We start from the raw sequence: 12,297 nt of genomic DNA on the forward strand, positions 1-12,297 counted from the left end.
TAAGGTGCTCTTGCATGTACAATTCTGCTACTTTATTTTTATATTTGAACAACAGATACATGTGAAGGTCTGTTTTTTTTTTTTTTTACTTGAGAAATGCTTTTGTCAGTCATTTTAAATGTAATTAGATTTTTTTTTTTTTTTTGCATATTACCTTTCACTTCTGTGTATGGTTTCACAGGCTAATACTTTAGGAGCAACTGGACAATAGTTAAGGCTGAAAATGCTTTTTTTATAAATAGTATTCAATATAACGGGTACATCTCGGACAGGTCGCCAGTCTATCTTACTCTATATATTACAGCTCCTTCTTAAAGAGTAACTGAAGGTAAAGGATGTATGTTTTTTTACATTTAAAAAGAAATGAAAATACAGAAAATATTGTGCACTTTGTGTTCTGACCTCTGCCGATACCCCTAAATAAAATCCAGTGCAACCAATTATCTAAAGCTTTGAACATCCCACTGGGCACATTATAGGACAACTTGCAAGCCTACCAAAACATGACCATCCACCTAAACCCACAGGACAGGCAAGTAAAAGAGGCCCATGGCACCTGGAGAAGCTGCAGAGAGCCACAGATCAGCTGGAAGAATCTGTCACGTCAAGAGAACAATCTATAAACCTTGCAATTATTCATGTCATACACAATCCCAAGAAAAGGTTGTGGTTGTAATGTAAAAATGCAAGAAGTATTAATTGAAAGGCTCTGTATGTGATGGTAGGGATGCACATTTTTCCGTTTTGCTGTTCTGTGTTTACTGCCACCCTGTGCTCCCTGATGGTATTGCAATAAAGTGTGATCTTGCATCTCTGCGATGGTTTCTAACACATATCAAGACGTGTTGTAAATAGTATTACGTTTTATTTAATGTATGTGTTGAATACTAGTTTTATCACAAGCTTTAGAGATTATTAGAAAACTAACGTTCAGTAGCCATCATTTACGACACCTCCTCTAAAGACGATGTCGTAAACTGCGGCCAACCAGAGCCGTAAAGCGTTGTGTTTTGGACAGGAGGAGGTCATAAGAAAGTGAGGAGTCCGGGCACAGATAGTTTCTGATGCCGGTGTGAGGCAAATCCATTATTTAACATCCTCGTGTATTATTTCAAACGCTGCGAAATGCTTCGTTTAATCCTGCGGCTCAGGTCGTCCGCCGGACTCTCCTGTCCCCGTGCCCTCCCGGCGGGGCCCTCCGCGTTCGGCTCTCGCTCCGTGCCCGTCACCGGTTGTCTCAAGCGGCTTCACTGCGGAGCGGGCTCCCGAGCCGTGTGTCTAGGTTTGAGCCTCGGTCACAGAACTACTCTCCTGCGGTGTCCTCCGCCGGCGGGGGGCTGTCAGAGTAAACGCTTCTACAGTCTCCCTCCGCACCAGAAGGTAAGGTTACCTGGCCGGTTCCTATAGCACCGAGGCTCAAGGTAGCAGCTAGCAACCGAGAACTGTCGGCTACATCAGGAAGCTATCACACCTGTAGGAGTCACGACGCTGTGTTTCTTTGTAATAACTGGATTTAAAACTCTGGTTAGTTGTCACTGCGTTGTGAAGCTCCCTTCTGGCTAAACGTTGTTACACAGTGTTTGTCCCCTTGACGCTAAAACTACTTACGTTGACCTTAGAAGTGGAGACAACTGCAGTGCCTCGTAAAAGTATTCCAACCCCTTACATTTTCTTGGACATTTTGTCACATTACACCCAGAAACCTCCATGCATTTTAACTGTTTTTTTTTTTTTTTTTGTGACATACTAACACAAAGTGCTTAGTTGTGAAGAAGGAAAATCGTGCTTAGATTTCATTCATTTGTTTTTTTAATAAAATACAAAGTGAGGCGTGAATTTGCATTAAGCCACTCTTAACAGATTATCTTCCAGGGCTGGTTTGTATTTAGCTCCATTCTTCCCATTAACTCTGACCAGCATACTTCTCCCTGCTGGAAAAAAAGAAAGAAATCCCCACAGCATGAGGCTGCCACCACCATCTGTCACCTTGTTCTGTCAAGCATAGTATTTTGCATGGAGGCCGAAAAGTTACATTATGTGCTCATTCATTTTCATTTGAATTTAGGCATGAACTTTGACTGGGCCATTACAACACATTAAGTCACTCTGATCTCAACCGTAAGATTAGCTGTATGTTTAGTATTGTTGTCCTGCTGGAGTTTGAACCTCCACCCCAGTCTCAAGTCTTTTTTTAAGAGACTTGGCCTGTATTTAGCTACAATTCCAACCAGCTTTCCCCCCATCATCATACTACCGCCATGTTTGATGGTGGGTTTGGGTAATGTGCAGTACTAGTTTCCCCCCCCCCCAACTTGTGTTGTTTTGCATGTAGTACAGCAAGTTTAATTTTGATCTTATGTGATCAGGGCCTCTGTGTCCCCTAAATGTTTTGTGGCATCGGGACTTCTTATGGCTTTCTCTTACCACTCTTATTATTGCCAGATTTGCCGAGTGCACAGCTGTGTCTTGTATAAAGACTCCGCCACCTTAAAAACCTCTGTCATTTTCCTTCCGGTTCACAATTATGCATTTTTTTCTTGGCCTATCATAAAATCACATTACAATATATCAAAGTTTGTTTGTAATTTGACAAAATGTGAAAAGGTTCCAGGGGTATTAATGCTTATTGCAAGTTACTTTTGCTTGACTTGTCAGGTGCTTTGTCTTTTTCAGTGGTTTTACAGTATCTGCTGTTTTTTTTTGTTTTTTTGTTTTTTAGATAAACATTATTATATAAAAACGTTTTAGTTGATAAATACATTCCTTTTCCAGCCATCTTTTAAGCCTTCCTGTTCCATTTTTCACAATTTAGGTTTGCTTTTAGATACATCTTTTAATTTTCTGTCTTTAGTTTGATGTAGATTTATTTTGGGAAACCTCCCACTCGCTCCTGTCGGCTTCACAGATGGTAGCTCTTTCTTATCTCCGCTATCAGATGTCACTTGACCCGAGTAACAACCGTAAACTCTACAGATGTGGCGAAATCTGGCATGTGGACCATTTTATTGAACAAGTAAAATGAGGCGATGATGACGCTGCACATCTGCTTACAACAGCTGACATTATTTACCAATCCTCTTTGTAAAAGTCCAGTGAAGATAATATAACGTGATTTTCTTTTTTTTTTTTTTTTTTGGTAACTTCTTTGTTGTTTTGTCCATCAGGTGGAGCTTCCCGCACTGTCGCCCACCATGCAGACAGGGACGATCGCTCGCTGGGAGAAGAAGGAGGGCGATAAAATCAGCGAGGGGGACCTTATAGCTGAGGTTAGGAGCCGCCTTTCTGTATAAATGTAAAAAAAAAAAAAAAAAAGTCAATGCTACATATTTAACTTTTTATTTGAAAACCCCTGTGTTTGCAGGTAGAAACAGATAAGGCCACCGTGGGCTTTGAGATGCTGGAGGAGTGCTATCTAGCAAAGATCCTGGTTCCTGAAGGCACCAGGGATGTCATTGTTGGATCAGTAATCTGCATCACAGTCGACAGGTCACTGCTCTGTATTTATAGTGATGCATGGCAAACTTTGTAGTTATGTAGATAATAACCAACGATCAAATAAGAATTTAAATGAAATATTTTCTCCTGCAGCCCAGACCTCATCCCAGCCTTTAAGGACGTAACATTGGACTCTGTTAAATCAGCCGGTGCTGCCCCTCCATCTGCCGCCTCTGCTCCTTCTCCTCCTTCAGCTGCTGCCTCTGCTCCACCCCCTGCAGCACCGGGGAGCTCTTACCCCCCACATATGAAGGTAGGTGTACTTGTCAAATACCGTCAGGTTTGTACTAATAAGAGTGACGGTCACACGAAGGTTCTGTTTACAGTCACAGATCCAGATAGTACCAGACGAAGATCATTTTGTTACGTTACAACCACAAGCTTTAATCAATTTTATGTGATCGATCAACTCCAAGTATGGCATAATAGTTAAGCGGAAGAAAAAATATACTTTTTTTTTTTTCTTTTGTTATTGTCCATTTGTCTTCAGAAGTTACATAGTTGGTAAAAACAGATAGGGCAGGGCGGAAAGTTGGGGAGAAGTTTGAAGCAGGGTTTCGCTTGTAGAACCATCCGATTCATTATCTGAATGGAAAAAAACACCAGAGCCAAGAGGCCCTTGGAAACCCTGGAGGAGCTGCAGAAATACACAGCTCAGGTGGGAGAATCTGTAGAGTTAAGAGCCTTTTATTCATGCACTTAGTGTAGCAAGATGAAAGCCAGACAAAAGTCAAATTTGCAGTTTAGGGAACACAGCAAACTCTGGTGGAAACTAGCACTGCACAACACTCTGAACACTCCATCCCTGTGTCAGAACATTTTTGTGGCATCATTACACTTTTTGGATGCTTTTGATTTTTTTTCTTCTGCTGAGACAGGAACATAGAAGCTGTTCGGAGTTAATTGGAAGATAGATTGAGCTAAATACGACGAAAACAGCTGAATACAAATACATCTTATATGTAATAAAAAATATAAATCATGTATTAATTTCTTCCAACTTCAAGCTTGACCTTTTTGTGTTAGTGTATTAAACATAATTCCAATAAAATACATAGAAGTTTGTGGTTGTAATGTGACAAAATATGAGAGCTGAAGGGATAAAAATGTTGCAAAGCACTATACAAGAAGAACTAAAAGTTTTTGTTTCTTTATTTGCTCGTATGCATTTTTTTATTTATTTTTTTCAGCCATTGGAAATAATCAGAATGTGTAACAAATCCTTGAGGTTTGAAAACAGAAGTAGACTAGTTTTGTGTAGTAACTGTCTGGAAGACATTTCTTCTCCAAATAAAGTGCTTCTTTGCCATCCATGTTGCACCTGTTTTAAATCATTAAACCTAAACGTTAGATGCTGAAGTCAGGTGAGTTTATTGTTGACACTTAAGGAAAGGTGATAAGTCAGGCTCAACTGTTGTCATCTTTTAGTCACAGTTTAAGCTTGTACATTTCTCCTGACCTTTTGCTTGTGAACATGTGATCTCTATGCACTTGGCTCTTGTGTGCTACAGATTGCACTTCCTGCACTTTCTCCCACCATGACAATGGGAACCGTTCAGCGCTGGGAGAAGAAGGTTGGAGAGAAGTTGAGTGAAGGAGATCTGCTGGCTGAGATCGAAACTGACAAGGCAACTATTGGTAGGTCCAAACTGAGTTAGAATCAGACCTGAATGGTTGGTTCGTACAGATACATTAAACACAATCCATAATTGTTTGAATTTGCAGTTGTGTTCTAGTTTAAGTTCAGACTGTATTAAAAGCAACACATCGCCATGTGTTTGTGTGCAGGCTTTGAGGTCCAGGAGGAGGGTTATCTGGCTAAAATCCTGATTTCAGAGGGAACTCGTGATGTTCCTCTGGGAATGCCGCTCTGCATCATTGTGGAAAAAGAGAGTGACATTGGTGCCTTCCAGGATTACGTAGAGACCGGAGTGGGAGATGTGTCCACGCCACCTCCTGCTCTTGCTCCCACTCACACTCCTGTAGCGGTGAGTCATTCACAAAGTTACTTCTCAAGCTGTGTTTACACATGCATACATATTTCCAGGCTTTACTCAGAGAAGTTGAACCCAAGCACAGAAACCACCCGTTTCAGTTGTACAGGTTAATTAGGAGTCAGTGATATGACAGCAAAGCACTTAGTTATGAAAAAGTAGGTGTTCTATACGTTTTGAGTTATGATTACCAGGAAGGACTATAAAATCTGCTACGGGTCAAAGTCATGTCAAAACGGAGAGGAATCTATCGTTGCTGTTCTATGCTCTGTGCAGATCCATCAGTTTTACTGTTACAGCAGCCAGTCACATAAAAACAAAATTTATTTTCAGTCAGAATTAAAAAAAACATTCCTCCTTACATAACTTTTATGTACCAAGTGTGAACTCTTCCTTCTTTTCTTCTTCGGCTGAACAGTATGAGACGAGGTGTTCATTTTCAGCTGCAAATTGCACCAACAGTTGAAAATATCTTCTCTTTTTCTCCTTCAATGCTCTGTTTGTACATTAGCCAACATGTCATTAAAGCCAGAATGCTGTGCGTTAAGAAAGGATGCTGATCGATATGTTCTTTTACTTCTTTATTGTTTTCAGGAGTTTTATTTTAGTTGAATTATTCATTCCTGTTGTGCAGTTCATAAAACTTACCTTCAAAACATTTTCCTACCTCATATGTTCAGACATTTTTCCTGTACTGACAAGTTGTTTGAGAAGTTCATTTACTTCACTGAGTGTTATCATGTTACTGTGTTTCTGATGCTGGTAAGGATTTCTTACTGTTATTTACAAAAAGGGGGTTTTAAATATAGTTTGATAAAACAGTTTTATCCAGGTCGTTGCAGAAACGGACTAAAATCAGGTTCTGTTTGTGGATCTTTGTGTTAATGCTGTAGGCTCCAGTTCCCAGTGCTGCTCCAGCAGCTGCTTCCGCCCCAGCAGCACCGAGGAAGGGCCGTGTGTTTGCCAGCCCGCTAGCCAAGAAACTTGCTGTTGAGAAAGGAATTGACCTGGCACAGGTCAGCGGTAGGTAACCGAGGCTAATGTGGGCTGATCTGATACTATTATAGAAGAAGAGTAATCATGTTTATTTTCTCTTCACTCAGGATCTGGTCCTGATGGACGCATCACCAAGAAAGACATTGAGAGCTTCGTTCCACCAAAGGTTGCTCCTGTGAGTGAAGCTCAGTTGCTTTGTTTGTTGTGGTGTTCGCATTTCAAAGAGGTTTTTGCATATTATATTAGCAGTTAGTGTAGCTAGCCTTAATAGAACAGCAGTCTCCGTGTGTAGGCCCTAAAGCAGGGCTCTGTAATCTGCGACCCCGGGGCCACAGCAGGCGAGCACGGGTTCCTAAAATTACCATTGATTTTAAATGTAAAGGCATAGGAAATGCTATTCTTTATCCCTGCTTATGCTATATCCTGTGCTATTATGCTGTTTGTCTGAAAACTGTTTTATCTCTTTTATATGGGAAAGCATCATTCTGCATAACTATAATAAAAAGGAATTAACATACCTTGTTCTACTCAAGGAACCACATTTCTAAACAATAAGTATATATTAACTGATATATTTCTAAAACTCAAGTTGTTTTTTATGGGTCTTGACACATTTTGTTTGGAAGGAATGAGGAAAAAATGTCTCTTTGTGCCCTTGAGAATATAGATCCATGCCTTAAGTCTGAGATTTCCAAACAAACACCGATATTTCCAAATTTGGCGTGTTCCACGACAGACAGAGATTTAAAGATCAAAATGAACACCTTTACCATAATTTGTTCAGGCATGCCTTGAAACTGAACCTCTGGCTCTCACAGCCTTAATGGACTCCAGACAGAAAATACAGTTTCACTTTTTTCGTTTTTACACCCTTTGTGCGTCCTCTATCTATTTTAAACTCCTTGTAGTGCTGTGATGCATTCACTGGTGTAAAAAAAAAAAAAAAAGGGATGGATTTTTAGTTTCCGACCAGCCGCTCACCAGTTAGGGAAGGTCAAAATGAAAATCCTCTGATTTCAGTCAACAGCCATTTTCTCTGTGATTCTCTCATTTTATTTTTTTTTTCAGATCGGACTCATTTCATTTGTGTTGAATTTGAACCTATGTGTATAACAAAGTGATTATGCTGTATGTGCCTCAATGTTTTAATTCTAATTAAATCCTTTCCACTGGCAGACCGTAGCTGCTGCTCCCAGCCCAGCTGCTGCCAGAGCTGCTCCTACACCTTCTGCTGCTCCAGCTGGCACCTTCACAGACATCCCTATCAGCAACATCCGAAAGGTGAGAACACACACAACTTACAGCTAAGACCTGACTCCTGGTCCCTCCATGATGACTTTCTACTCTGCCTGCAGTCAACCTTTATGACTGTCTCCTATTCAGCCGGCTGGATTCACAGCTTTCAAGTAAACACCCTGAAGAGTTTTCAGTGACACTGTTATCTTTGACCTGTGCTTCCACATTTTGCCTTGCAAACGGGCAATTTGTTTATCAGAACAGACTGGATCTGCACACCTCTTTCCTCTCTCTGTGATAAATTATGGATCAAAGCTGAAGTGCATATATCTGTCTGTCCTCCAGGTCATCGCTCAGAGATTGATGCTGTCCAAGCAAACCATCCCCCACTATTATCTATCTGTAGATGTTAACATGGACCAGGTGCTTGAAATCCGAAAAGAGCTCAATGAGGTTAGTCCTGCATGTAAGCTCATTTTTATTTGGCACATTAAATGACTGTTAAGATGAACAAATAAACTTGCTGTCCCCTTTCTGCAGGAGGTGAAAGCCCAGAATATCAAGCTCAGTGTGAATGATTTTATCATCAAAGCCAGCGCTCTGGCCTGCCTCAAGGTTCCTGAGTGCAACTCCTCCTGGATGGATACAATCATTCGCCAGTGAGTAGAAAACAGAGTTAATATTTGACAACATATTTTCCAATTAGTTGCTGATATAGTCTTTTCACAAAAATTTAATTTAAGTCACATTTTAGTCTGACGTTTTAGTCGACCTCCTGACTTTAAGCTACATCAAATTTGTTTTTCATTTGAAATTTCGTTTTCTTGCGTTTAAAATTTTAAACATTCTTTAGCATCTCATGCTATAAATCAGCACATTTAGCACAGCTAGCATTGTTACAACAGTCTCTGTGTATTCCCAAGACGATGCCGAATCTTACATTAAGAAGCGACACAGGTGGAGCACAAAGCTAAGGTACCCCGGAGTGTTTAAAGTCATCTCGTCCAGTTTTGACAAGACTAAGTGCTATTTATTTTGAGAGAAAGCTAATCTAAATTTCTCCAGGTGCTAAAAATGCTGCCAGCCTTTTGTCCAACTGCAGAATGGGAAGCTAACCTATAAATAAAAAAATTATTTATTCGTGTAACATAAAGATAACAATTCCCTAAATTACTGTGTGTGCGTTTTCAGTTAAATGTTTTATCCATCAATCTCCACAATGCTAAGAAAGCTATCAGGAAAAGTATTGAACCGAAGAAATATTGTTTTTGTTTTTTTTAGATGTTGCAGCTTCACATGTGAGCCAGCAGAGGGCACTCGTACAGTAGATGCTTTTTCAGCTCTGAACACATTGATTTCATCACTACACTGATTTTTTTTGTTGATTTTTTTTTTATTCCAGGAATCACGTGGTGGATGTGAGTGTGGCAGTGAGCACAGCCAGCGGTCTCATCACGCCCATCGTCTTCAACACTCACATCAAAGGCCTCGCTGCCATCAGCTCTGATGTCGCGGCTCTCGCTGCCAAAGCCAGGGAGGGCAAGCTGCAGCCTCACGAGTTCCAGGTACAGCATATTATCTGCTAGGATCTCATGATTTAATCACATCTTATTTAATAGCTAACCTTTATTTTATGTCTTTCAGGGAGGAACATTCACAATCTCCAATTTAGGTATGTTTGGCATCAAGAACTTCTCCGCGATCATCAACCCCCCTCAGGCCTGTATCCTCGCTGTCGGAGGCTCTGAGAAACGGCTGATGCCCGCTGACAACGAGAAAGGGTGAGTGTCATGGCAACAGCTGTTGGATAAAATTCACACACTGCAGGTCATACGCATAACTAATGCGGAGTGCCCTTGGGTTTTTCAGGTTCGACGTATCCAACATGATGTCGGTAACGCTGAGCTGCGACCACCGAGTGGTGGACGGAGCGGTCGGAGCACAGTGGCTCGCAGAGTTCAGGAAGCTCCTGGAGAAACCGGTCACCATGCTGTTGTGATCAGACTTTACTGCCATTCAGCGGCAGAAGCAGGCAAAGGCCTCACAACGAGGAGATCCGATTGGCCTGGAACCTCGTGTGCTTGGCTTGGCCTGCCACAAGGTCACTCCTGGTTAGCCTGATGGGGGAAGAGGCAGAACTCACTCCGATAACCTGTCTGTCTCACTGTCTCTCCTCTCTTTCTTCTCACTCTCTTTCGCTCGTTTTACTCATTTTGGCCCCAACTTGTGAAAGACCAGAATTAGGCTTCATTAATCCAGGAATAGAGACTATATGTCACTAAAATACTGAAACTATTTCACAAAAGGAAGTGTTACGTGTCCATACAGTGAGCATATTTATCCTGCAACGTGTGTGTATTTCTGCAGACGTTTGTCACTTACAGAACATGGCGAAATGCTCTAAAGTTGACACACAAACAATACAAATTTACACACACACATCCTACTCTTCATTCAGTGGCCATACACATACAGTTGAAAAGGTTTATGCATTTTTGATGGGTTAAAGCTATGGTGTGTGTGTGTATAATAATCACTGTGGAAGAACACAGTGTTGTATATTTATGTATATGGTGGTGAACTGTGTGGTTAAAATAACCAAGCTCCTCAAAGACCTCACCCTAGAAGTGATAAGCTTAAAGACACGGAACGATTTTACCGATGCTCTCATCTATTCTTTTTATTTTCTAGTGTCATATTTCCTTGTTCTTGCTGCTGAAACGCAAAAACCCGGTGCTGGATGTTGTTAAAAGAAAAGAAATAAAGTGGGACAATACAACCTTCTCTTTGATTTCTCTTTGGTTTGGCTCACAATAATAAATTTTACTTGACCAGTTACAGGAGCATTTTAAAAGGTTAGAGTATCATTGAAAGGTTCATTTATTTCTGTAATTCATTTCAAAAATTGAAACTCTTATAGATCGGTTACATACAATTCAACCATTTTGCTGTTGATTTTGATGATTATAGCTGAAACCTCATAAAAACGCAAATTTCTCAGAAAGTTTGATGATTGCATAAAACCAATTAAAAGGCTTTACCGTTTAGAAATATCTGCCTACTTAAAAATATCCATTTTCCTTTACTATATACGCCTTCAGTACTTGGTGTGGGCTGCTTTTGCTGAAATAACAGCATCAGTGCAGCATGGCATGGAGATTAGCCTGTGACTTCTAAGTAGCTTTATCAGCTGCCTTCGGCTTGTCTGCATTATTGTGTCTGGTGTCTCATCTTCCCGTTAATAAACCTCCACAGATTCTCTGACGTTGAGATTAGGCCAGTGGGTTTTCCAATCAAGCCCAGTGATTCCAGGGGGATTACTGACAATATTGGTAATATTGTCAGTGTGGGAAGATGCCCAGTCCTGGTGGAAAATGAGATCAGCATAACAAGCATGAAGTTCTCGGAACAGCCGCCAGATAACATCTCTCCCTGATCATCATTGACTTCAGTAACTTTCTGCAGAGTTGATAGCTACAGACCCATAAACTTCAGCTGGCATCCATAATACAGGTCCTTCTCAAAATATTAGCATATTGTGATAAAGTTCATTATTTTTCATAATGTAATGATGCAAATTTAACATTCATATATTTTAGATTCATTGCACACTAACTGAAATATTTCAGGTCTTTTATTGTCTTAATACAGATGATTTTGGCATACAGCTCATGAAAACCCAAAATTCCTATCTCACAAAATTAGCATATTTCATCCGACCAATAAAAGAAAAGTGTTTTTAATACAAAAAACGTCAACCTTCAAATAATCATGTACAGTTATGCACTCAATACTTGGTCGGGAATCCTTTGGCAGAAATGACTGCTTCAATGCGGCGTGGCATGGAGGCAATCAGCCTGTGGCACTGCTGAGGTCTTATGGAGGCCCAGGATGCTTCAATAGCGGCCTTTAGCTCATCCAGAGTGTTGGGTCTTGAGTCTTTCAACGTTCTCTTCACAATATTCCACAGATTATCTATGGGGTTCAGGTCAGGAGAGTTGGCAGGCCAATTGAGCACAGTGATACCATGGTCAGTAAACCATTTACCAGTGGTTTTGGCACTGTGAGCAGGTGCCAGGTCGTGCTGAAAAATGAAATTTTCATCTCCATAAAGCTTTTCAGCAGATGGAAGCATGAAGTGCTCCAAAATCTCCTGATAGCTAGCTGCATTGACCCTGCCCTTGATAAAACACAGTGGACCAACACCAGCAGCTGACACGGCACCCCAGACCATCACTGACTGTGGGTACTTGACACTGGACTTCTGGCATTTTGGCATTTCCTTCTCCCCAGTCTTCCTCCAGACTCTGGCACCGTGATTTCCGAATGACATGCAGAATTTGCTTTCATCCGAAAAAAGTACTTTGGACCACTGAGCAACAGTCCAGTGCTGCTTCTCTGTAGCCCAGGTCAGGCGCTTCTGCCGCTGTTTCTGGTTCAAAAGTGGCTTGACCTGGGGAATGCGGCACCTGTAGCCCATTTCCTGCACACACCTGTGCACGGTGGCTCTGGATGTTTCTACTCCAGACTCAGTCCACTGCTTCTGCAGGTCCCCCAAGGTCTGGAATCGGCCCTT

At 41.1% G+C, this 12,297-nt stretch overlaps 1 protein-coding gene across 1 annotated transcript; it reads left to right on the forward strand.

The window, feature by feature from the left end:
* The first annotated feature begins 978 nt into the window (after nucleotides 1-978).
* Nucleotides 979-10,500, forward strand: dlat (dihydrolipoamide S-acetyltransferase (E2 component of pyruvate dehydrogenase complex)). Its single transcript, XM_047380070.1, has 14 exons — nucleotides 979-1,380; nucleotides 3,165-3,266; nucleotides 3,362-3,486; nucleotides 3,589-3,748; nucleotides 5,007-5,133; nucleotides 5,284-5,483; nucleotides 6,383-6,512; nucleotides 6,593-6,660; nucleotides 7,662-7,766; nucleotides 8,067-8,174; nucleotides 8,262-8,380; nucleotides 9,124-9,286; nucleotides 9,366-9,502; nucleotides 9,591-10,500. Exons 1-14 carry the CDS (start codon nucleotides 1,126-1,128, stop codon nucleotides 9,718-9,720), a joined length of 1,929 nt encoding a protein of 642 aa, XP_047236026.1. The 5' UTR covers nucleotides 979-1,125; the 3' UTR covers nucleotides 9,721-10,500.
* The last annotated feature ends 1,797 nt before the right edge of the window (nucleotides 10,501-12,297 follow it).

The sequence above is a fragment of the Girardinichthys multiradiatus genome, chromosome 11 (assembly GCF_021462225.1).
Source record: "Girardinichthys multiradiatus isolate DD_20200921_A chromosome 11, DD_fGirMul_XY1, whole genome shotgun sequence".
NCBI classification, from domain to species: domain Eukaryota; kingdom Metazoa; phylum Chordata; class Actinopteri; order Cyprinodontiformes; family Goodeidae; genus Girardinichthys; species Girardinichthys multiradiatus.